This window comes from Hippocampus bargibanti, linkage group LG09 (assembly GCF_051943395.1).
Source record: "Hippocampus bargibanti isolate YZ-2025 linkage group LG09, ASM5194339v1, whole genome shotgun sequence".
Taxonomy (NCBI): Eukaryota; Metazoa; Chordata; class Actinopteri; order Syngnathiformes; family Syngnathidae; genus Hippocampus; species Hippocampus bargibanti.
The window spans coordinates 10,172,508-10,199,599 of record NC_142742.1 but is presented as its reverse complement, the minus strand read 5'-3'; the positions used below and the strand labels follow the sequence as shown (position 1 = coordinate 10,199,599).

Genomic DNA, 27,092 nt, shown 5'->3' with positions numbered 1-27,092 from the left:
TTCACACGGGTTGGCAGCAAAAAGTAGGCACGAGTCGTCGGAGGAGGCTGAAGCTTTAAACTGGTGCCAACTACCCTCTGCTGTATGGGAGGGATGCGAAGTGGGTGAGGAAGAGTAGGGGGGTAGCAGGGGAGGGGAAGCAAGGCTGGTGGCGAGGTGTTCCAAGACTGCTAACAGCCAAAACAATGTGGCTGTGGCATGTTGTGGTGGTCATTTGTCAAATTCCATACCTTGTGAAATTGTTTTGACTCGTAGAGAATACCCGTCTGCTCTGGTAGCAGGGTCATATGTGGGCAAGGGGGAGTGAGGTGACCTAGAGGATGGGGGTAGGATCCACAGCTACAGTGACCATGTTGAAGTGTCCTTGAGCAGGATATTGAACCTTCTAGGTTGCTCCTGATGCGGTGCCAAGATGAAGCCCAATCACTGTTTAGCGTAAGTGGTGTAAGGACTGTTCAAATAAATCCTGTGCAGTGAGCAACATAACTAATAATCGATTGAAGGGTACAGGCTCATTTATTGGGACAGTCTGGCATCGGGCAGAAAGTCCAGCGGTCTACTGACCGCGATAGCAGAGCATCAACAGGATTTCTCCCGATGGATTCTCCTGATGCCTAACGATCCTGTCAGGAACAATACATGAAATGCTGCATGGGAACAGATCCATGCCCTTCAAGACCTCAACCTCTCTGATCCTCTTTTTCCTGTTCAATTTGGTATATCTCAAAATCACCTGGTAAAAACTAAGAGACAAAATTGATAAACACATATCGGAAGCAGGACTGATAGAGACGCTTTCGTTCATCTTGAATGAGACGTTTTCGTGCTATTTTGATATTTTGGCTGAATCCAGTTTCTGATCCAAGGTTTCAGTTAAAACCTTCAAGGTACGATTGGATAAGAACCCTGGCCTCAATCCCATCAGGTACCTATGACTAAATGAACTTGGAAGAGAATCTTTGCCATATATTTTAATGTTCTTTTTCATACATGTCTAAAACAGGTACAACAAATGTACGTCCATCTTTGAGCTGCATTTACGAATTATGATAAAGAATAAAGCGGTGAGATTGGTCCTGGTCAGCTGAGGCTCAACGCCCGTCTTATCCTGCTCGGATGAAATATTGGCAAACGAATCCAGGCTGAAAATAATAGCTGGTGTTCCCCTACCAGGTAGCAATCTGCCACTGGATCGTTTGCGCCAAGGTCAGTGCGTACATTAGAACGGCAGCAGAGAGGCAAGGAAGGGAGGGGGAGAACAAGGAGCATATTCAAGAAAAAAGGGGTCTTTATTTTAACGAGGGGCGATGCACATGTACGTAAAGCGAAAGGTGACTGTGCTGGCAAACATGGACTCCCCCAACTCACACTCGGACCACACTCAAACAAACTAAGCAGCCCCTCAAATCGCCCCTGCCGTGAAAAAGAGGGTGGAACAGATTTGTGCCATGCGGTGTCTCCGAGCTGCTTGGACAGACGGAGCAGGATCTTATGATGGGGCGGAGCCTTCATGCGCGAAATGCCCAGATGGGCCCTCTGGACCCATCGTCCCATGATGCACTTTGGCAAGAATAAATGCAGGTAAATGATGAGTCGCACCAGAGTTATTTAAAAAAAGAAAAGTATTGTGGAAAGTGGACCAAAAAAATCCATCGCAATATATTCGTCTTGAGATAACAAAGTCATACATACAAACAAAAATGTGACACAAAAGATATAAGTCGTAAACATAACACACTCGAATAAAGACAAAAAAATTGTTAACTGAGCATCATTTTGTCATGACAGGTGACCAGAATATTTCAAGAATTAGCTTTAATTATATTATTAGTATTAGAACTTGTTACTGATTAGGGTTTGTTTGACTGGCGAATTTAATCGGCTGATAGTATGATAGTAAATATTTTCAGGATGGGGAGAATAACCGAACAAATTTTAAAAAAGCCAGATTTTTGATTATATTTTAATTTGTAAAATATGTGAAGACAAAGGCATTATAATGTATCATCCACCCCAAAAAATATAAGTTTTCGCTGCTTTTTTTCCTATGTTGTAAAGTTAAACACAAAAGGACAAAGTCAAATATTCTGCCTGTACTTCCCATCTTTAGCGCTGTAAGCATTTTGAAACCCCATAAAGTTCGTAAATTTAAAATCTTTTAACTCATTCACTGCCAGACGATGTGCAAAAATGTGTCCACTCCAGTGTCAGATTTTTTGTCATTGTCACACAAATTGCAGGACCCATAGAATACTGCATTGCGTTTTAGGACTGTAAATAAACATTCAATGCAAATAAGAAACTTTATACTATATTCTTTCATCAGCAAAAAAGAGTGAATTACTAGGTTATATGGGTCTATGGTTATCCGAGTTAGAAATGGGGGCGGCTGTAAAAACATACAATACAATACATACATATTGGTTTATGTAGCGCTTTAAGCAAACCTGCAGCTGTATCAAAGCGCTAACATAGACAAAGGGCAAATGCTGCTCCCTCGTTGTAGGGAAAAACATTGCCAGAGGTCTGACCAGCGCTTTATCATCATCCCCCGCAAGATAAAACAAAACCCGAACAAATTCGTGAATGGCGCTCTGTCATATTTTAAATTTACGAAAAAATTCAGAAATGGCAGTGAATTAGTTAATGAAATTACTATTTAACTGGTTATCAAATATTATCCTGACCAATATCCAAATCAGCATTAGCCTCAAAGAAATCTGCATCCACCAGTGCTTGTACAATGACACTCGTTAGAATAGCAACGTTTTGTTCCGCAGGCTTGAATAAAATTTTGTTTATTTAGTTTGATATTTTGTCGTTCATTGCATCTTGTTGTTTTGGCACCGTCGCTCCCGCAACCATATTTGTGGATCCACTTTTATTTTTCCGGAAATTCACAAGCAGTTTACAGTTTATTCATAACGGCAGTGTGTTGAGTGTCCGGTCATGTTTGGCTGCCAAAGTTGAAGCGCAACAAAGCCCACCACCATCACCTCACCTTGACATGACATTAATTACCTGCGACAGCCATTTTCTCCTGCCGTCCGGTGAGGGCGCAGTCACTGCTCGGCATCTGAGTCTTACTTGACATGCTCTCAAGCCTCAGCGAACACCGATGCAAACATAGTTTAATCTGGAAGAAAGAAGGAGGGGAGAGACAAATGGCGGAGCGTGGCACACTTGCAAGCCACCACAGCACGGTGATGAGGAGGATGAGGGCGTTGTAAGGGTTGGTGGGGGCAGTAGGGAAGAGGGTGGCCAGTGGAAACCACCACGGATATGAATATTCATGGTGCGTGGGCTACGCCGTGCAGCGCATAATAACTAGTCAAAGGGTTAATATGACTCTGGCACAAAAGCCTGTGCCACACCGCGTGCGGGAATGAAATTAAATTTCAATAAATATCGGTGGTGGTGTGCATGCAAATGAGCTTGTGCCGTTCGATGGCGCTCAGAGGCCACTTCGCAGGTTGGAGCACGGCCTGCTGTTTTTTTTTCTTCGCCCTCCCCCTTTGCCGTTTCGGAGGCGTTAATCCGGAAAGGAGAATAATTGCTTGTGTTAAAGCACATGCAAAATAAATGGTGGTGGAAGTCCCGAATAATGCAAATATAGTAAATTGTCTGTAAACAAGCCATTTCGCTGGTGATGTTTGAATCACGGTAGCATCGCTATGATGCGTGCCAACAGCCAGATTAAAACATCCATGCATGTGATCGGAGCAAATGACAACGTTGTCACATTTTAAATGCACATGTCGCTTCAATTCAACAAAATTGTACGCTTTGGGATTTGACTATTGACACCAAATGCTCGCAAAAAGTGGATGGGAGGGCACATTTGCATTGTTGGTGATGGTAATAGGTCATTGTCAAATATTGATTAGATTAATTGTTGGATAATTGTGAGTCACTATTAAGATAATGGTGTAATTCCTCGTTTATCGCGGTTAATGTGGACCGGGACCACCCGCGAAAGACAAAAAAAAAATTGCAAACCCTACATGCAAACCCTACACAAAAAAATATTTATAAGGCCAAAATGTAGTGGAACACAGTATAGGACATGGATAAATTAACACAGTAAATGGTGGCAGTACAGTACAAAACTCCAATGCAATAAACAGTTCACTATCAACATACAATAAACACATCATATTTACTGGTACACTCATCGTCTTTCTTGATGTAACACACTGTAGATGCATTGACGTTGTCATGACGTGCAACAGCGGCATAACTTTCGCCTCCCCTCAGTTTGTCAATTAATTTTACTTTTTCACTCACTGTCATTATTTTCCTCTTCTTTTTGAGTTCGCTGGATAATTTTGAAGGCATGGGCCGTTTCGGAGCCAATGTTAGAGGGGCGTATTGAGTACGAATGAAAATATGAGAGTACGTACAGGAGGAGGGATAAGCATTCAGGTTGGTTGAATGATGTCCATTCGTGTCGTCTCTCGGCCAATCAGCTTCGGCCCGAATCAGCACGAAAACATGAAAAAAGGAAAACCCAAGTTGACAGCGCGGTATCACATGTAAACAAAGTCAAGACGATTAATTTACAGGAAGCAAAGTGATGAAAATTTAGTTTAGCTCATGTATTTTGTTTTTCTACTTTCATTCCTTTCATCACTTTGCTGCTGTGAAATGTAAATTTCTCCACTGTGAGACTAATAAAGGCATATCCAATCCAATCCAATACATTAACCGTCGACTCATTGTCAGGTGTGGCCAAATGAAAGCAATGTTTTTAGTTACTGAACTAATATTTGGGTGTTGTGCATTTACAGCACAGTAATGCCTCAAAATGGATGAATAAATGAAAAAATAACAACAGTAAATCTAATGAATGCTGTATGCTGCTCTCTGTGACCCGCTGTTGTTTTACAGTACTGTACGGTACTGACTTTTAGGTTCCAAAAAATCTGTGATGCATCAAGGTAATAATACCTTGATAATCGAACGTTGCAAAGTAGCAAAGGATTACTGTAATAATAACTTGAAATTGTCAAATTTGCATTGGGGATGTATTTGGTCGAATTTACTTTGCTGTTCTTGACCTTGACCTTCTCCACCCCAGGCCATTTTGGTGATTTGAGATATGAAGAAGTTGGTTGGCCAACGCAAGGGTATTTTGTGTTGGAGGAGTGAGCAAAATGAGGTCGATATTATTTCACCTACTGTTGTATACATTTCCCATCGGTTGTTTTCGGGCCCATTTCATCATTAGAGCTACTAAACATTTAGCACACAAAGCAGGTAAAACATGATCGCAAGGATCCAACAGTCTGGTTCCAGTCCCGTGACTTGGCGTTCTAAGATGGCAACAAGTGTAATTATTTATGTGTGGGCGCTGGACGCCTCCTCCTATACGCACTACAAGTGACGGTAAAAATCAGGGCGCTGTTTCCACGCGTGTACTACAAACCACAATAACATCACACCCTGCTGCAAGTCTTTCTCTCTCTTAAAAAACTCCCTCTCTTCTTCTTCCTGGCTCTTTTATCTGGCGGGGAAATGAAGCTCAATCACCTGTGGAGGAGCTGAGGGCGGCGCGGGTGACTTTGCAATGCAAATGCCAGGTGATTACCCCAACACGAGGAGAGTGCCAGTGCACGTATGGAAATAGAGCAGAGTGGGGGGCAGAAAAAGTAGAGAGGAAAAAAAGCAGGAAATAGAGAAAGAGATGAACCAAGCAGCGGGTTCACCTGCCTGTTAATGCGAGATGATTGTGATGTCGGGGAATGTGTATGTGTGGTTTGGGGGAGGGGGGGGGGGGGTGCAAACACGACCCGGCCATGTCTGGTAGTCTGCGACATTGCCGTTTGTGACCAGATACAGTAACATAATTTGTTTGGACCTGTTTGATTCCAAATCACATCTTTGGCCAATATATTTCATCGGAGCTCAGTTGCTAACCAAAACAGCAGCACCTCATTGTGGAGGCCTGGTCCATATACTAAATGATCTTATACTATGTGGAGACAATTTCCTGAATTGCCATGAGCTTTCTAGTTCAGTAGAAAAAACATGCAGTCACAATGTGGTGGATCTGTGCTCGCCTTCCACTTGGCACAAGCTGAAACAAAACGTAATGACGGTTTTTCACAAGAAATCAGTTCCGGGTAGTTTGGCTAAAAGTGGACGTCATGCAAAACCAAAGCGATATTTCCCATATGTGGTAATAATTCAAAGATTGCCAGATACATACATATGTGCAATCTACATTTACAATACATATGTACAGTCTACATATACAAACATACAATCTACATCTACAATACATATGTACAATCTACATCTAGGATACATATGCACAAACTACATATACATACATACGTACAGTCTGCAAATACATATGTCCACTCTACATATAAATACTTACAATCTACATCTACATATGTACATATACCAGTGACGTGCAGTCAGTGGAGGCAGGTGAGGCAGTGCCTCACCTGTCATCATGGAAAGCTGTCATGGAAATATCAAATGAAAAAATAAATTAAACAGTTATATGTATTTAGTGATTTGTACTTTAAAGTTCTTGTCCATTTAACTTCACAGTTTTAGGATTTTTTTCAAAATCGCTGAATTTTCACATTTACCGTTCAAATACTAAGTAGAGACGAGCAGTGAGGCACCAGCCGGCTGATCCTCACCATGGATTGCGCAATCACTATGCTTACTGTGCTGGCATGCTCTGCAGTGAGACCGCATTGCTGTCCTTCTGCATATCGCTATTAAACCGTTCAAACACGTTTAGTATATGAACTAAATTTCTACATTAGCTGGTGTATATAATGTAGAGTCATTGGACATTATAAACACTGTACTACAGTGTTTATTTTGTTTTCTTTTCATCAAATCGCTGTGCGGAGGTGAGGCAAACAGTTCTCCCGCCTCATGACAGGGGGCGCTTGTGATTCCAGAGATACTTCCGACTCCACGTCTGCAGAATAATAGAATTAGTGACAGAAAGCTACAATAAACAGTTAGCAACCCTGCAGTCATTTTTTCGTGTTGCTTGGCCTCACTTTCAGAATGGAGGATTACATATCTAAATTGAAAGAATTTTCTAAACTGGACTTTCAATCGAAGCAGGAGGTAATAATTAAAGGAAGACCAACACCGGAGCTAAAAGGTTTGCCTCAGACAACGGGACACAATACACGCACTTTTCAGGCGGACTGGTACACACGAAAAGGCTGGCTGTGTGGATGTTCAGCAAGAAACCGCCTTTTCTGCTTTTCCTGCCTTCTGTTCTCAACTTGTGACAATGTCTGGACTCAAATGGGATATTGCGACCTGAAAATTTTACAACGGAGCCTCATCAAAAATGAGCGAAGACTCAACATCAGCATCCACAATACTAAGGTAAAGGAGAACCAGGAGATATTAAAAGATCTCATCAATGCCACCTGCTTTCTTGCCAAACAACAGCTGGCATTTCGTGGAAATGATGAAAGTAAAGGCTCTGCTAATCGTGGCAACTATGTTGAACTATTACATGCTTTCGCTGAGAAAGATGACAGGCTAGCGAGTCATTTTGAGACATCAACTGTATTTTCTAGCCTGTGAAACAGAATACAGAACGATTTAATTGAAGCAGTTGGTGATGTCATTAGAAATGACATTAAAAAGGAGATTGGTGCGTCCCCATTTGTTGCTGTAGAAGTAGACGAGATTGTCATTCTCAGCACTGAAAACATACAGTCGGAACAGGACTGATCAAGGACGACTTTCTTCACTGGCAGTGATCTCCGTTGAGACAGAGAGACTTTTAAAACTGAAGAAAGATAAGGAAGGCTTCTACAAAGAAGTTATCGATGCCTTTCTTCAGAAGGAGCGGCGCATGGACTTCATTTACAAGTAAAGGTAACATGATAAAAACGTTTTTTTAATTATTTTTTTCTATGCTACAGTTTGTATATAATGCTGACATGAAATTTTAAACAAAATACGTTAACTGTTGCCAATCAAATGGTGAATAAACTACTCTGTAGAGTTCATATGTTTGTAAATCTGACTATGATGACGTGAGTGCCTCACCAGCCATGAACCTCACCGCACGTCACTGACATATACATATATACATACGTACGTACGGTGATACCTTGGTTTAGGAACCCCTTGGCTTATGAACTTTTCAGTTTATGAACGTTACATTTAGGAAAATTTGACCTTGGCATACGAACTTTGCCTTGGCATACGAACTTTTTTCGTACACAAAGCTGCCTCAATGAGTGATGTGTCATCCGCGAACGAGCCCGTTCTTCTAACAACAAAATGACAGACGATTGTTTTTGTCCTCTATTCCCCACCCCCAGTCTTCGGTTAAAGCAATACGATTGGTCAAGAACGCAGCAGTGAGGGGGGTGGTTTAAACATGAAAGAGACAGGCAGACGACAGTGAGAGAGTTTCAACTTTGATAGTTCAAAGGCAGTGTAGACTGCAAGGTTAAAATAGCCCATCAATCAGGCTCCACAAACAACCCACACAAGCCATCTGTACACTTGATGCAAAAAGCTATCAACCCAGTTAAACAGAACACTATTGATGAGGAACTAGCTACAATGATCTCAGAGAAAGCACCTACAAGGGATCATTCCTCACAATGGTGAAAGAAGCCTATGTTCCTCATCAAGTGTTTAATGCTGAGGAAACCGGACACTCCATTCCATCAAGCCATCAACGAGCATCACAAAGGTAAATAAAATGACGTTATTATACAGTACAGTTTATTTCTTTTATTATAATACCATAGCACATTTATTATACATAAAATAAGGTATATTTTGTGTAGTTTTAAGGCTTGGAAAATTAGAAAGGAGAACATTATGTTTAATGGTGACCTGGGAACAGATTATTCTCATTTGAATGGTTTCCTATGGAAAATTAATTTTTGGGATACACACTTCACCTTACACACTCTGTCTGGGAACCAATTACAGTAAAGTCTCGCTATATCGATATTCAAGGGAGTCCGAAAAAATATCGATATAACCGGGACTATCGATATATCCGACCCTGTTTGCATGTAATTTTCTCAGTGCGTGCATAGAAATAGCATCGATATAACCGGGACTATCGATATATCCGATATCGATATAACGAGACTTTACTGTAAGTTCATAAACCAAAGTATCACTGTATACATACATACATACGTACACACTCACACACACACACACACACACACACACACACACACACACACACACACACACACACACACACACACACACACACACACACACACAAGTGTCCATTAGAGGGCATGAGCATAATTATGCACACATGTTCGTAGACAGTATGTATGTGTGTACTGTCTACGAACATGTGTGCATAATTATGCTCATGCCCTCTAATGGACACTTGTGTGTGTGTGCGTGTGTGTGTGTGTGTGTGTGTGTGTGTGTGTGTGTGTGTGTGTGTGTGTGTGTGTATAGGCCCACGTTGGCCCATGTACATGTATTTTGTGCCTCAGGATTTAATGTGAACGCCAGCTTGCAGCTGTTTCATTGTGAGCCAACGAGAGCACAGCAACGTGCAGATGTGCTTTAAGTATCAAAGAGATTATCAAGTGACCTAGAAATGAATAAACACGCAGTGCAGTGCATTGAGAACACGGCGCGCCGGCCGCTGCGTTGTCGTCCGGGAAGCGGCAACTTGGCCATTTGTTTGGAAGCAACCGTGTGACTCGCAAGTCGGATGAGCGTTTCTGGGCGTTTTTTTTTGCATTGACATTTGCATTGCTTGCGTCTCACTTTGCACTAATTAGAATAATAAATCACGCCGCCACACGCTGCTTCAAAAGAGCCCTCCGATGTGGCGGCGAGCAGGTGGGATGGTGTGGAAAACAAAAGCGTTTGATTGCTCTGCCGCGGTCGGTTAAAAGCAGCGTGACGCTCCACGGGGGATTCGTATTCATAAAGCGACAACATAAAAAATTTGGAGTCATACTTAGGCTCAACCCTCATGCGCCAAAAGTTTGATTACTGTCCAGAAACGTACAATCAGGGTTGGGAGACCACATCCATCTTCACAATAACAGCGAACAACGGCTATAATGTGCTTCATCTTTCAAACCCTCATTATAAAGTCGATTTTTTTGCGATACTTCTTTTTCATATCTTTTACGATCTCATCTGTAGTCAATTTTAAATTTAACCTATTTTTTGGAGAATAAGGCGCACCCCCAATGAATGTTTTTTTTTTTAAAACTTTTTTTTATATACAAGGCACACTGGACTATAAGGCGCACTTTCAATGAATGAAAACCGTTTGCCAAGTATAATATATAAATATATAAAAGTTTTCAATATACAGTAAAGTCTCGTTATATCGATATCGTTTATATTGATAATACTGCTTATTACGACACTATTTTCATTTCCCGCGCACATTTCTAATCTTTTTATGTATAATTAGTTCCGTTTAGTACGATTCGTGGTTCTTACGATAATCCGGTTACTACGGTGCTCTTTTTCATCTCCCGCCGGCCATTTTGCTATGTTTATATCGATACACGCCATCGGTCGCGCCATCGGCCTCGCCATTGGTCGACTTGGTCACGTGAGTTTGTTACGTGACCAGCTGCCGTGTAGCAAAGCCATTTCCATTTTCAGACACTAGCTCGTGTGTAGCAGACGAGATTGAAGTGTTTGTGTTAAAAGGTAAAAATGGGAAGCAGATGAAGATTGATTAATTTTTTAAATTGCATACATAATACAGTAAGATGTAAGCGTTGCAGTTTCCCTGTTGTGTTATGTACATGCCCACTGTACTGTATATGAATGCAATCGTTTTTTGCAACAATGTTTCTTGTTTTGTCTGCTGAAGCGTGATGATTTTGAAAATTACTGTACATTCCATACTGTGTATTAAAGGACAACCGATGTCACTTTTTATTCAAATACAAAACACCAATAAAAATGACTTCACGCCAAGACGTCTTGCATTGCTTGTGAATCCAAACAATGGCTTCAGATTCGGATAATATGCTTTCTTGTTACACATCCAGTTATGAATAAGTATTAATAGTATTGAAGGACAATTCAGCTAAAATTTATGCGATGGAAAAACGGTGTTTCGTTCATTTCAATGAGTGTGATCGCGGAAAAGTTCAGACGAGGCGCCGGTCAATTTCCAATGGCAAAAATACATTCTGACTCTGACATTTTTATGACGGTCTTTTTTTCTCATTTGAGCATCTTTAAGAACGCTCGAGGGTCTTCTATCCCTACAACCCCTCCTCCTCCATTTGCCAAGTGTTTCTGGCCTACATTTTTTGGTAAATCTCTGTCCCACCATCCTCTTTTTTTTAAATCATTATTATTCCTGAAGAGATTTTGCTCGAGGGAGAAAATGCCATTTATGTGCTGAGACAAAGCCAAACGGATGAAAAGGACGCTAGGGAACAATATGTTTGCTGACACTACCATTGTGGAGCCCTCATTATGACCCCGAGGGCTGGGATTGAGCGAGGACCCGGCAGTTTTAATGGCCGATTTTTTTTAGGATGACTCCTTGAGACTTCTATCGAAATCACTGAAAAGCATTTCATTGCACTGCGTACAACCCACTTTTCACTGCGGTGGCGGGCAATCGCGAATGCATTGAAAGTGGCGGCAACAGAGAGGAACTGAAGGCCGTGCAGATCCAACTGAGGAGGAAGATCAGAGAGGGGAAGAAGGCCTACAGGATGAAAATGGAGGAGCAGCTGCAAGCCAGCAATGTCGCTGGTGTCTGGAAGGGCCTGAAAAACATCTCAGGCCACAAAAGCCCAGTGACATTGAACGAAAAAGACAAGGACTGGGCAGATGAACTCAACCGCTTTTTCAATCGGTTTGACAAGACGCCAGCCGCCCCCGGCCCACCGTCAACTTCACCTGTAGCTGCACCTGCACCAACTCTCACTGTGGCCTTACCCTCCCTGCCCCCTCTCACGACCAGCTTTCCACAACCAACATCTGCCCTCCCAACCGTTGCCACACCCTCAGCCGCCACTCTGCCTCCTGGTTCCTGCCTGTCTGTCACAACTGCGCAGGTGAGGAACCAACTGAGGAGGATGAAGGTGAGGAAGGCAGCAGGTCCGGATGACATCAGTTCCCGACTCCTCAAGACCTGCTCCGACCAGCTGTGTGACATTGTCCAGCACTTGTTCAACCTGAGCCTGAAGCTGGGCAGAGTTCCACAGCTGTGGAAAACGTCATGCCTGGTCCCAGTGCCCAAGATTGCCAACCCCAAAGAGCTCAACAGCTACAGACCGGTGGCGCTGACGTCTCACCTGATGAAGACGCTGGAGAGACTCGTCCTCGCCCACCTGCGACCGCTGGCAAGCTCATCGCTGGACCCGCTGCAGTTTGCCTACCAGCCCAGCATCGGTGTGGAGGATGCCATCATCTACCTCCTCCATACGGCGTTGCTGCACCTGGAGAATGCTGGGAGCACGGTGAGGATCACATTCTTCGATTTCTCCAGTGCCTTCAACACCATCCAGCCCAGTCTACTGGGGGACAAGCTGCAGCATGCCGGAGTCGACCATCACCTCACATCCTGGATTACAGACTACCTCACAAACAGGCCACAGTACGTGAGAGTAAAGAACTGTGAGTCGGACAGGCTTCTCTGCAGCACCGGAGCGCCGCAGGGAACAGTCCTGGCTCCATTCCTCTTCACCCTCTACACCTCGGACTTCAACTACAACACCCCAACCTGCCACCTTCAGAAGTTCTCTGACGACTCAGCTATTGTCGGCCTCATTACAGAGGGAGACGATAGGGAGTACAGGGGACTGACAAAGGACTTTGTGGACTGGTGCCAGCAGAATCACCTCCAGATCAACACTGGCAAAACCAAGGAGCTGGTGGTGGATTTCTGCAGGAAACAATCGTCACCTGCACCATTGAACATCCAGGGTTCGGACATTGAGAGGGTGACCTCCTACAAGTACCTGGGTGTTACTCTCAACAATAAACTGGACTGGACAACAAACACGGATGCCCTAATCAAAAAGGGACAGAGTCGCCTCTTCCTCCTCAGGAAACTGAGGTCTTTTGGAGTTCAGGGGTCACTCCTAAAGACTTTCTATGACTCTGTGGTGGCATCAGCCATCCACTATGGCATTGTCTGCTGGTCAGGCAGCATCACCACCCGGGACAGAAAAAGACTGGAGCGCTTTGTCAAGCGGGCCAGTTCTGTCGTGGGCTGCTCGCTGGACTCTCTTGAGGAGGTGGGCAACAGACGGACGCTAGCTAAACTAAAAGCTATGACGGACAGCCCCTCCCACCCCCTCCTGCCCATCCTGACAGCTCTGGGTAGCTCCTTTAGCCAGAGACTATTACACCCGCGCTGCAAGAAGGAGAGGTACCGCCGCTCGTTCCTACCGACTGCTGTCAGGCTTCACAATTCCCAATGATCACATGTGAAAAAAAAAAAAAAAAAAAAAACTGGACACTTGTAAATATGGGTTGTTGCAATATATCTTAATGCATCTCTTGATTCTGCACTATGTACAGTCTTGTTTATAGAACGGTTTTTGCACATCTACATTTGCACAGTATACAGTTGACATTTTTATTTTGTTATGCTTGAATATCTTGTTTTCTATCCTTTCACTCCCACCCCAACCCCATCCCTCTTCAATTGCTGCTGTGGACTGCAAATTTCCCCATTGCGGGACGAATAAAGGTATTCTGATTCTGATTCTGATTCTGATTCGGAAACAATGAATCAGTTCGCTCGTGTGTCTGTAAGCAGCGTAGCTCGGGGACACATCCTCTGCTCGTCGATTGGCTGCAGCGGGAAAGAAAAACTTGGCGGAAATGAGAGCGCAAGGGGAGGATGGAGGCAGAAAGGATTTGAAAAGCAAAGCCTATTTGGAAAAGAGGGAGCCGTGTGGGGGTTGCTGCGAGATGGATGGAAGGATGCACGGATGGATGGATGAATGCGGGATGACACAAGGTCCAGATTAACCCTAATCTCAGGACGGGTGCTTGAGGTGAGGGAGTGCATGGGGGATGCCAGGTGGTTCAAAATGGGAGGAAGAGGAGGAGAAAGCGGTGGTTGATAATCTCATCGTGCCTTTATTTTAATAGAGATATTACCACAAAAAAAAAAAAAAAAAAAAAGGAACGGGAACATTATGGATTGTGGGGGTGGGGCTAGATCAACGCTTATGGCAAACCGATTGGCTGCTGCCTGCATGGCGACAGTGGCACATGCCCTGGTGCATGGGATTAGAAGAACAGGACCCTAATCTGCTGTTTTAGGCTCGTATGTAGGCCAAGAGTGGCTTAGCCCGGTCGCTCTTAGCGCGACGATAGAAAATGGACTGCCGTGATGTGGTGGCGCTTGAAACGGTTGCAGGCGCATTCAAAGCATTTTTCATCTGCACAGACATTGTCAACCACAGCAAAAGAGAACATAAAAAAACCTCAATCCATGATATCAGACAATATATGGGACGGGACGGGCAATTAGCCAGTTGGTGCAAACCGAGTTAGCCGTGGCTAATATTAGGAAGCCATCAAAAGAAATACTTAATCCCTTCTATAATCGCATACATGGTGTCATTTGTGTTTTCTTACAGTGAAAGTCACATGCTCTCATAGGACAGACCTATTCTTGTTTTATTCTATATTTTTTCATACCGTGCATCAAATTAATTCTCATGAAAGGAACCCCTGACCGCCATACAGCATGTTAAAACCTTTATGACTAATACCACAGTGACCTCTGATACAGTGGACATAGTGGAGGATCACACAGATCATGGTAATGTCTCATATATGTATTCTCACAGTAAAAACGAAGTACACGGAGTATGCAGAAAATCATGCCAGTCAAAATTGCATCACAGAAGAAGGACAAATGTACGAGTGATTCCGGAGTATGTCAGTTACATTTTGGAGGGGCCATTCATAAAAATTGTTTAAAAAAAAAAAAAAAAAAAAAAAAAATAATAATAATAATAATAATAATAAAACCGAGACAAAGAAGATTAGAGCTCAGACTCACATTAAAAATCCTTTTTTCGTAATCATGGGTACAATAGGAATGACTCTCAGAAAACTCACTACGTCACTATGACCATTCGAAAACTTAAATCGTTGTTCAAATGTGCCGTCGGGTGCCCAATGCGTCAAGAAAGGAAACAGTTAAAGCACCGGCTACGGATTGGTTTATAATGTAGGTTGCATTCATAAATTCATGGGAGAGGAGCACGCTAGAAAACACGTACTCTCAAAGTGGCACTCTCAAATTTCCGAACACGCCGCATATGATGGTAGTAAAAGGAGGACTTAAACGTCTTACTTTAACGAAGAATGTTTTTTTCTTTTTGGTTTAAAATGATTTAGTGTATTTTGTGGTGTATAAGGTGCACCCAAAATCCTTGATTTGCGCCTTATACACAGGGGCACCTTGTATGTGAAGTCATATTAAGCCACAACAGGTCTCGTAAAAGCTGTCAGTAGCCACAGACTCCATTCCCCCCTGTAGAAAAGTCGTACATACAACAGTAGTAGCACACAACAAGTTAACACGATCAGGGAATGTAGATTTGGGGTGTTCTTTGTGTTTTATTGTTGTTGGTGTTCTCAGTAAATCTCCAATGCTCTCACGTAGTGAACTTCAGATCATATATTGTTCTCACATGGTTGACCCCTTAGGTTCACATGGTTTAAGCGAGTAAAACTCATCATTGCTCATACTATTTACTCATTCACTCCTAGACGATGTGCAAATATGTGTCCACTCCAGTGCCAGGGTTTTTGTCATTTTCACGCAAATTCCTGGACCCACAGACCACCTAAAGATTCGGTGCAGCGTAAGAAAGCTTAGACTCTCTTCTTTCATCAGAAAAAAACAGTTAATTCCTAAATTATATGGGTCTTGTGTTATCTGAGCTTGAAATGCGGGTCACTGTACAAAAGGCAAATTCTGCCTCCCTGTGTCTCCCTGTGGGAGACACAGGGAGGCAGAATATATATAGCTGAAGCTGAAACAAAGCGCTCACGGGTCAAAAAAGGAAATGCTGCCCTCTTGTGGAAGGAAAAAACATTGCCAGAGGTCTGACCAGTGCTTTATCGGCACCTCCAGTAAGAAAAAAACAAAACCGAACAAATACGGGAATGATACTCCACATCATATTTTCAATTCCTGAATAAATTCGGGAATGGCAGTGAATGAGTTAATCAGATATTCATCTTGATGAAAAGGTTTCTTCAGCCGTCATCTGTACTTCTTTGAAGGTGCGGACGTTTCGCTTCTTATCCAAGACACTTTGTCAGCAAACTAAAGTCTTACTGGTAGTTTAGGCCCTATATATATATCCCTATTGTCCAGAAATGGCAGTGCCGGACTCTGCTATGATAGGTCCCTGCTCTCAGGTTGGGGGGAGCAGAGGACTACTCCCTGCAGCTGCTCCACTGATAGTTCCTATCGTTCTGATTAACGACTGGCCTGATTGCCCCACTTCGACCGGTATCACCTCATCAGTATTACTAATCCTATGTTGCCTAAACAGGCTTACATAGGCATATCTCTATTTATGTATAGTGACACTGATCTTAACTGAGTCCCCAAAATGCATTGTGAGTCTTTAAATTGGTTGCACTTATTAGTGTAAGTAAAGACGTAAATAAATAAAATAAATAAATAAATTAACAGAGCGCAGGGCTTTCTGCTTAACTAGGCTGCAAAATTGATTTGCCTGCACGACATTCTGGGAGCGTTATTGTTCATCACAGAATATGTCAGCCATGTCGTTTCATTATTTACAAGCACAATTAAAAACTAAAAAGCGGAGTGGTGATCACTTTAAAAAGCACTCAACGCGACGACCAGAACTGTCCACTATCCGTGAGATGCAAATTTTATTTGAAATTGTTGTCGTTTCTTCTAACATTGATTTTTTGGAGAGGGGCGAGGGATGAAAAGGTCAAGTAGAGTTTTACACAGCACTGCATATTTTATTTCTAGTTTTTTTTTGTCTTTACACTTGATATCCTTATTGCCGTATTTTCTTCCTCCCTACAGTATACCCCAAAGTGAATCAGTCGTGTGTCAAACAATAACATGTGAACATGAGAGGAACAGTGCAAAAACGGGAAGTAGGTCACATAGCAATTTATTTGACAAAAAAAGGGTGGGGGAGGCGGAATGGGGGATGGTGGAGAGGGAAGTGGGGCACGGTATATGCAGAGGCGGAGTGATTTTTTTGTTATTTTGGGGGAGAACCTGGCAGATTATTTTTTGTGTCTGTATGCATTCAAGAAACTTGCAGAAAGGCTTTCCAAAGGTGACAATCTTATTATATTTATAGCACGTGGAACACCAGCGACACACGTGCACTCACACACACACACACACACACACACACACACACACACACACACACACACACACACACACACACACACACACACACACACACACACACACACACACACACACACACACACACACACACACACACACACACACACACACACACACACACGCGCGCACACGCACACACACACACACACACACACACACACACACACACACACACAAATGTACCATGTACCAGGCTGCAGTTATTTCCCGCACACACTTACAAAATTTACCCCTCCATCCCCCACACACACTTTGTGATGATGATTAAATCCATTGTCATCAACATGTAGACGACGGCACCCCAATCACTATTTTATCAGATGCACAGGTTCAAATAACCAAATTGTTTATTGGGATTATTAAACATCTCATAATGTATTAAAAGTATTGCAAATGGGATGTTACACACTAAACGTGTGTCATATAAAATAAATTCATATATCAATCCAGGGCAGAGATTCTTGGCGGAATGGGAAAGGCTATTTGAGGTGAATGGATGGGATAAATATACAGAAAATATGGATCGTGCTCGTAGGCAGTGCACAGGTACAGAGGACATTTTTGAGTTATATATTGAAATATATGACGCAAACTCCCTTTAGGGGCTTGAAAAGAAATAATCAATGGCGATTTAACCTTGTAACGTCACTCTTTAAAGGTATACCCGATTGAAGGATATTTTTGTTTTCATGGCATGAAAAACAACCCTGCAAGTTTAATTCCCTGTTGCAGCACAGAAATATCATACCTCCACGAATATTTTATCTGTACTTTGTACATTTGTAATAAATCAAATTCATATTTTGTAAGAGCTTCTATTTTGCTGCAGGATAAGACTCAATCTACCGACCAGAAACAAATGATTTGTGTGTTTTAAACAGTGACTAACACAGACGATTTGAATTTAAACTAATAACACGGAACACGAATCGGGACGCGGGGCCTGTTTTAATATTGTGAGAGTATTTAGTGGGCGATGTGGGAGACAATCTGTGCAGGCGCAGGATGTGCAAAGCCACATTAACACATGAGTGAGGCTCTGGAGCACCAGCCTTCTCTAATGACTCCGTAATCTCGTCCAAATGCTGCCTGTTTGCTAATCTCTCCATCGGATTACCCAAGTGGAGACGAACCCGCACTCTATTCATCTCCACCCAGCTCGAGTCCGAGACGGCGACTACTTCCTGTATGGGAATCCTCAAAACGGTCAAGCTTGCGTGTCCTCGTGGAGAGAACCCCTACAGTGTGTGTGTGTGTGTGTGTGTGTGTGTGTGTGTGTGTGTGTGTGTGTGTGTGTGTGTGTGTGTGTGTGTGTGTGTGTGTGTAAAAAAAAAAAAACATATATACAGTAAAGTCTCGTTATATCGATATTCAAGGGAGTCCGAAAAATATCGATATAACCAGGACTATCGATATATCCGACCCTGTCTGCATGTAATTTTCTCCGTGCGTGCATAGAAAAAGTATCGATATAACCGGGACTATCGATATATCCGATATCGATATAACGAGACTTTACTGTATATATATATATATATATATATATATATATATATATATATACATACATACTGTATATAAGGTGCACCGCATTATGAAGTGCACCTTCAACAAATAAGATATTTTAAAATTGTTTTCATATACAAGGAGCACTGCATATATGTAATGCAGTGCTGCTTATGTATGGAAAAAATACATTATCTCATCAATTGAAGTTGCATCTTATGGTTTGGATATATATATTTATCTACTTACGGATGGACAAAAGGACGGACCAAAGGACAGACCGATGGACGGACCGCAGGACGGACCGATCAATCGATATAAAGACACACATGCACACATACACCGCCTGCAACATCGTATGGTGGGAGAAGTGAAGTGTGACACGAGTAGTTGCTAATGAACTGAATCCGGAAAACATTTCAGTTGACACCATGTCACTTTCTCAATGAAGAATAACACCAGTGGAACTGTTTGATCACATCACACGGGAGTATAGGACAATAATTGAACTATTAAAAAGTGTCCTTGAGAGCACTTTATTTGCTATCTATTAGCTGTCGAGCTGGCTCGCTAGCTATCTAGCGAGCTATCTATTAGATATCTGGCTGGCTAGCAAGCTATCCATTAGCTATCTATTGGATTTGCCGTTATTAGTCTCGCAGTTGATAAATTTACATTTCACAGCATCTAATAGCTGGCTAGTTAGCTTTCTATGAGTGGGTTGAGTGAACGCTGGCGCGTGTAGCTGGCGCGTGTGGCTGCCGCTGCTCACCCACAAAAAGGACTCCCGGCACAACTATTCAGTGTCGTGTCATTGTTTGTTTAACTCTTTCAGGTTTGTTTCATCTTGTCATGTTTTATTCCTGGTTTTGTTTGCTACTTTGGACCTTTTGTTGTTCGAATGACTTTATTGTTTGAGATTTTGTTCCTGCCGACTTTAATTCAACATATCAAATAGACCCTGCTCCTCCCCCCTGCCACCACCACCACCACCACCTTGCAAATCGTGTCACACACTGAGCTGGTTGCCGGCGAGTCGTTGGAAACACAAACATATTTAAACTCACAGTTGTGCCTAAGAACAATATTGAGTGTTCGATTAACCTACTATAAAGGTTTTTTGGAATGTGGGAAGTAAGGGAAGTACCCAGAGAAAACCCACGCAAGTCCAGAGGGAGACCATGAAAATTCAAAACGGTAAGGTTGGAGTCTGGTAGGAACCCGGCGTGACATTCTCTTACAGATTCTAAAACGCTCCCATACAGTGAACCTGTGTCCATTTTGTCATTGTCAACCCAATAGGTTCTCACACAATCAACCTCATCTCTTCTACCAACCTAATATATCCTCATTAAATGTGCGTCTCCTATATTCTGATTCAATGAACACCGTAGGTTGTCTGACAGTGGACCCTCTTTTGCTGAGCTTCAGCCCCACATCGGAAATTGAACCACATCTGGCGAAATTAAACTGGACACATTCGTTCATGATATTAAGCAGTAAAACCTTGTTATTTCTCATTTTCTATTAGCATCAAAAGGGAATGATTAAAATGTGCAGGTGGAAATTGCACGGACATGCAATGAAATGTCATTTGTGCATCATTACAGATGTAATGACAGTGAGGTTAAGAAAAAAGCAAAGTTGAGTAAAAGACATCTGGGAATGCACCACAATTATATTATGAGGCTAGTCATGTTTTGAATTCAAATATAAATCTTCTAATCAGCATCTTCTAATGGTGAAAGAAGAAAGAGCGAATCAGGACAATCAAATGGGGAAAAAAAAAATCAGAAACACCCTTCATCAAAGCACGAGTCAGGGCGTTTTTTTTATGTTATTTTTCGCAGGACAGCTCAGCTCATTTTACTGCTCACCCGTTCACCATGTCCTATTCTTTACATGCGCTATAGAAAAAGCACCATTTTGTGTCGTCTTTGAGGGCCTAAAAATGTCGCTTTGATTTTACAGAAGCACTTGGATGCCTGCCCTGTGTGTGTGTGTGTGTGTGTGTGTGTGTGTGTGTGTGTGTGTGTGTGTGTGTGTGTGTGTGTGTGTGTGTGTGTGTGTGTGTGTGTGTGTGTGTGTGTGTGTGTGTGAGTGTGCGTGTGTGTCCGTCCTATGCACTGTAGCTCAAACTGCAGTCGACAGCCTGCAACAACGCTTAGCGGCATAGTATATAACACAGATCCAGCAAAAAATTGTACCTCTATTTTATTTGCGCTTATAAAACAACGGGATCAAGAAAAAAAAATTCTGCACGACACCAAAATAGACATTTTTAACGCCTGGATGAAAATTGGGGTAAAACAGGATACGTGCGCATCCAAATGCGTTATGGGCAGCAACCCGAAAATGCAAACAACCGACACGGATCCGATGATAATAAAAAACTAACAAAAAACAACAACAAATCTGGAGCGTGTGTTTGCAGCACAAGCCAAAAAGCTAAATGCATGGAATTGAATCATATTTTGTTCATAAATTTACTTCCTCCTCCGATGCACTTGATTTTAAGGGGGGGTAAGGGGATAAAATCCAAATGCGGCACCATGCGTTAACATAACAGATGGATGCCATACGGTTGTAAAGGTTTGGGAAGTGAAGCATGAGATGGAGGTACGTTCGAATCGACGTTAGTGATGGAGGGGGGTGGTTGGGTGGGCTTGGGGGGTTGAGGGGCTTTTTTTTGTTCCTGCGGCTGTGCCGTTTCCCGCGATCAGCTGACGGATGATGGAGCGCGGAAAGGGTCAGGGGGCAAAACCTTGCTTTGTCAGCCCAGCCGCCCACCGTTCCATTTCCATCCCCACCCTATCGCCCATGTGGGTCCTCCCCCCACTTCACTGTACCCCCCATTCCCTCCCGCCTCCTCCCCTTTCGTGTGCCGCCTCCTGCCGCATTTACATCCATTTATCAAGTGTGCCGTGCAAAAGGGCAGCCAATGCACTGACATGTATTACGCTGGGACGGAGATCGTACTTGGGTCTGCTAACTGGGCCTCGGTTTCACTTTGGGGGGACTTCTCACTTTTGTTGCCAGCAGTTTTGACATGCAGGGTTGTGTGTTGACTCATTTTGTGAGGACAATAAATGGCTACGGATCGACATGCTGTACGCTGGCCCCTTTGCATTGTTGAGCAATTGCTTCAGAGTTGTCGCGTGCAAATCAATAAAGAAATAAATCATTTTTACAACAAATCACTCCTTAAATCTCATACATTCTCAGGTTCTTTTTCAAAGAACCAAATACCGTATTTTCCGATGTATAAGGTGCACACAAAGGCGTTGCTTTTTTTCAAAAGCCAACGACTGTCAGCAGCCAACGACTCCATTTCCCTCCATAGATGAAGTCGTGCGTAACCTCAGCTTCTACTGTGGCGCCTTGTAATGTGGTGTGCCTTATGTTTAAATTTATTTAAATATATTTGGAACTTTTTTTCATTTATTGAAGGTGCACCATATAGTCCGGTGCGCCTTATATATGGAAAGAGTCTGAAAATACACCATTCATTGGGGGTGCGCCTTATACTCCGGTGCGCCTTATTCACCGGAAAATACGGTATGTTTATGTTCACATTTCTGTCGTGTACCAATTATTTTGGACAATAATAATCAGCTTTTTCAATGGAAATTAATAGTACAGTAAAAAGAATGCCAATGCAAAATAAAGCCTTTTAACGCTGCACATTTCATAAGTAAACTTGATCCAACAAAATCCTGTGAATAACGTTCATTTTTTGGGAGGTACGGGGTGGGTACTTTGAATCTTTATATTCATTCAATGTGATGAAGTACAACAGCAAAATTTCGGGGACCATACCATAAGTAAGGAGAAAAGGATTTGTGTTTGTATGACTAGTCTTGTGAGGATCACGAACATTTTATACCATACGTAGTGAGGACATTTTTGACAAGTTTTTCATTCTAAAGGCTTCTAGAGGGTCTATATATGCATCTGTTAACGTTTCAGAAAGGTCCTCACAAATTCACCCAAAATGATTTTTTATAATAATCATAATAATAATAATAATACATTTAATTTCTAAGCGCCTTACAAAACTCTCAAGGACACTTTACCGTCACAGGATATTTTTGGGTGTGCATTTTCATTTCATTTGGATACACACACTTTTTACTCACTGTGTGTGTGTGTGTGTGTGTGTGTGTGTGTGTGTGTGTGTGTGTGTGTGTGTGTGTGTGTGTGTGTGTGTGTGTGTGTGTGTGTGTGTGTGTGTGTGTGTGTGTGTGTGTGTGTGTGTGTGTGTGTGTGTGTGTGTGTGCGTGTATTTAACCAAATTCACTACAGGGGTGAGGACTTTGAAAGTACACATTTAGAAACCTCACTCCTGCTGTTATTTCAGTTTCAAGTCCACTTTTTATTTCTTTGTTTTGAAAGAAGTTGAAGTGGGAAATGGGGTGACATTTAGTGGTCAAATGTAACACTAGTTCTTTAAATCAAAAAGTTCTTTTATCAGCAACGGTGGTCCTCACTCCTTTATCCGGACCTCATAAAACCTTTGAAACAGGAATGTTTGTGTGTATGTGTGTGTGTGCGTGTGCGTGTGCGTGTGCGTGTGTGTGTGTGTGCGCGTGTGTGTGTGCGCGTGTGTGCGTGCGTGTGTGTGTGTGCGTGTGTGCATACCTGTCAACCTTGGCTAATAGCTGCCCTTATAAATGATTACAATTCACACATAACAGTTGTTGTACGCCGCACATTATTTGAAAGATGAAAAAAATGCTAACACACGCGGAAATATAGACATCTTACCGCGCATGCGCACGTTATGCTTTTATCAATCCAACAGTACCCAGCGCTTAAAAAAAATATACGATTGAGGATTACTTTTTCTGGTTTGCCGTAACAATAATAGCGATCGGCGACAGCATTGTCGTTGGCTACCAGTAGTTGAGACCAACTGGATTTGAGCCAAAATGGTCCTTGTAAGATCGGTTCACAATTTGTTTTTACTTTTTTTCCCATATAAACATTGTACTATGCCATACATTATTTGAAATAATAAAAAAAACGTATAAAATATGGGGAAAACATAAATTGACAGGTGTGTGTGTGTGTGTGTGTGTGTGTGTGTGTGTGTGTGTGTGTGTGTGTGTGTGTGTGTGTGTGTGTGTGTGTGTGTGTGTATGTGTGTGTGTGTGTGTGCGTGCGTGCGTGTGTGTATGTGTGTATGGATCCTCATGCAGTGAATCAAATTTACTGTTATACAGTCAACCCCATCTCTACATATTAAAAAAATATCATGGCGAACGTTGTATGTTCACATGATCTTTCGAGCACAGCTCACGTCTTCGCACAGTGCAAGGAATTGCTTGATGGCTCTCCTGCGGTGAACCCAACGTCCGCCTACACTGAAACTCGGACGTTCTCGCAATATAAAACCAGTGCTTTTTTCTTGCCAAAAGAGTGAATCTCCTATGCAGTCGTACGATGAATGGTGTCTATTCCGCGCTGAAATTCCTCTCATCTCATAAACGTTGCATCTTCACATAGTGGACCAAGTGGCTTCTCATCCATGTCAACCTCCCCATGTTGCCATGCAGACAACCTACCGTGTCCTTAGATGTACACTCTGATATTATACAGTGCGACCTCTTACGCAGTGAAGCCAATCCGTCATTCCTTCATTTAGCGGTGACGACATTGGCCTCACACGAATGACGTGTCATACTTGAACTTCCCGAACCCTTCCATCGACATGGACAATTACAAGCATGACCGCCGCGTAGCTCACCACATATATGTGCATGTAAAGACACAAGAAGGTGCTACCCCCATCGCATAGTCACTTGCACCCCACCCCCAGCCCAGTTTTTTCCTGTGTAATCCCTGCCAGCTGGCCTCGTTGGTTAATCCCTCTGCACTGATCAGATAGACCACGCATCCAGTACGGGACAGGGGCAGATAGGGGCGGGACACTCCTGTCTATACGTGTGTGTGTGTGTGTGTGTGTGGGGGGGGGGGGGGGGGGTGGATGAGGTGGGGTGTGGTGGCGACCAGAAAGCATAAATTGCTGCTAGTGCCTTTGCCTCGGCGCAGTGTGTCTGTGCGCGAGCCAGTCGCCTCTTCCTCCTCCTCCTCCTCCTCCTACTCCTTCTCCTCCTCCTCTTCCTCCACCTCCATCCCTTTATCTCCGCTTCCCTCGGATGCGCATACATATATACCTTCTTGGCTTATATATGTATCCTTTTGGGCTTTTTTTTCCTTCCCTAAATGGATTTTTCCTACACAACGATGTACATATCCCGCCGTCATTTTTTTAAACCTCCTTTACCTTTTTGCATGCCTCCCATCCCTTGTCCGTCATCTCAGCATCCCTTTAATCGAGCAAACCGGCAAGAGGACGTCGGGAAATGGAATCGGCGGGATCACGGATGCGCCAAAATGAGAGGAAATACTGCAGCATCCTCTCCTGCTCTCATCTGGGATATGACAACAAGTGCATTCGTTATTTTTCTCGGTAAACCGAAAAAAGGAAAAAAGTTGTAAAGTTCCTTGGACTGACATTTCTGTTTAAAATGCCAGCATTGCCGTCTGTTTATTTTCAAGCTTGTTAGCGGCTGAGATGTGACGGGAGAGTGGGAGGACGTAAGGGAGGGTTGGAGGTGGATGAGGGAGATAACGACGCGGTTTTACTGGCTGTAACGATGCGACGCTTAAAGACATTAAGCGGTGGTTTGGGGGGTGGAGGGGTGATGGCGTTGTGTGCAGGAATGGGAACAGGCAACCTCGGCTGTCTCCATCCGCCCGAAAGGTCGCTTGTGATATCTCGCAATGATGCACGTCTTTTGTTGCCCTTTTTTTCCTCCCCCCGCCGCAATTGCTCATATACGTCGTCCCAATGGATGAACGGTGAGTAACGTCAACGAGATTCCGGTGTTTGGTTTGAGCTCTTTGTGTTCACAGTGGACCTTGATTTAATTTCAATACAATTAAGGCACGCGGTGAATGCCAAGAGAGAAGCCACAGCCTTCGCTCACCTGACGGCGGGAAGTCACGTACGTATTGGACGAGGCACACAAAAGGCGCAGTGAAGGTTAAGCAGTTTTTGAGGCGGGAATGCCGGTGACTACAGCGAAAGGCCTTCAGGACCAGGTTAGCGGTTCAGGCCAAGTGGGCAGAGGGGTCGAGGTAGGGGTGATAGCGGGGTGGCATGTGGCGACAGCAGGACACTTTGAAGGTCTGCCAATGCCTACTTGACGACTTGCAATGACAACACAAGGTTAGAAAGTAGAAGAAAGGTAAAATAAATCAATAAATAAAAACAGTGCGTGAAAAAAAAATGGCCGGTTTATTTGTAACATGCGCGAAAGATTAATTTATCGCAATGGAAAACATGCACATTTTGTGAGTTTTCATTTTAAATGAGAAACAAATATCATCTGAGAAAATGCTAAGAATGTGTAATTTTTTTGAAAAAGTATATCGATATTTAAAAAAAAAAGAAAAATACATGAACTAATTCAATTTGATCAAACTGCATGTTTCAATCCATGTTTAACAATTACTAAAATTAAAGATACATGCTTTTTATCTCATTTTCTTTTGTGTATGTATGCACTTTGGTCATTTCATGATAGTTTTTTTCAGGTTTGATGTAAAAAACAGATCCCAATAAAGAAATAATTTCACGTGTCAAATTTCCATGTCTTTGTTTTTTGAATGCAAAAAAAAACGCAATTAAAGTGAAAATGCATTCAGTTCATTAATTTGTACGATAGTCCTCATAACACTTAGCCGGCAGTGGCGGTTAATGTGGCCAACTAGATCCTAAAAGCAAATCAAACTTTGGCGGCATTGTTTTAAAAGTAGCAAAAACATTTAATTGATAACCCCCCCACTCAAAAAAAAATCCCTTCGATTCAATATTGTTGTTTTGTAGGAAATGGCCCAAGTAGCTTTGCACTTGTCAATCCTCTGACACTAAAGCATCCAACGCACAATAGAGCGCAGCGCTTGCATTCACTGCAACGCTTTGGCCTTTATGTTGTGATTTCCTGACACCCCTTTTGAGGCGCACACAATGAGCACGTGCAGAAGGGCAAGTGCGGCGAGGTCATCAACTCCTCCCACACACCCCCCATCCAAAAGCCGCCATCTTGCTCACTGTCTGCGCATTATGCACATCGGCTCTATAGAATTGGGGCACCCCCACCTCATCTCATCCAATGAAAAGTGGAGGGGG

The 27,092-nt window shown here is 42.9% G+C and overlaps 2 protein-coding genes across 2 annotated transcripts in view; one reads left to right on the top strand and one right to left on the bottom strand.

Annotated features, from left to right (window-relative positions):
* msrab (methionine sulfoxide reductase Ab) overlaps positions 1–26,568 on the bottom strand; it is a 67,873-nt gene extending 41,305 nt beyond the window's left edge. Inside the window, 5 exon segments of the mRNA XM_089004550.1 lie at positions 1,479–1,586; positions 3,022–3,136; positions 4,404–4,469; positions 25,182–25,329; positions 25,413–26,568. Coding sequence (XP_088860676.1) covers positions 1,479–1,586; positions 3,022–3,136; positions 4,404–4,421 — 241 coding nt within the window. The 5' untranslated portion in view covers positions 4,422–4,469; positions 25,182–25,329; positions 25,413–26,568.
* ctsl.1 (cathepsin L.1) overlaps positions 1–27,092 on the top strand; it is a 113,513-nt gene that overhangs the window by 29,058 nt on the left and 57,363 nt on the right. The window lies entirely within an intron of this gene.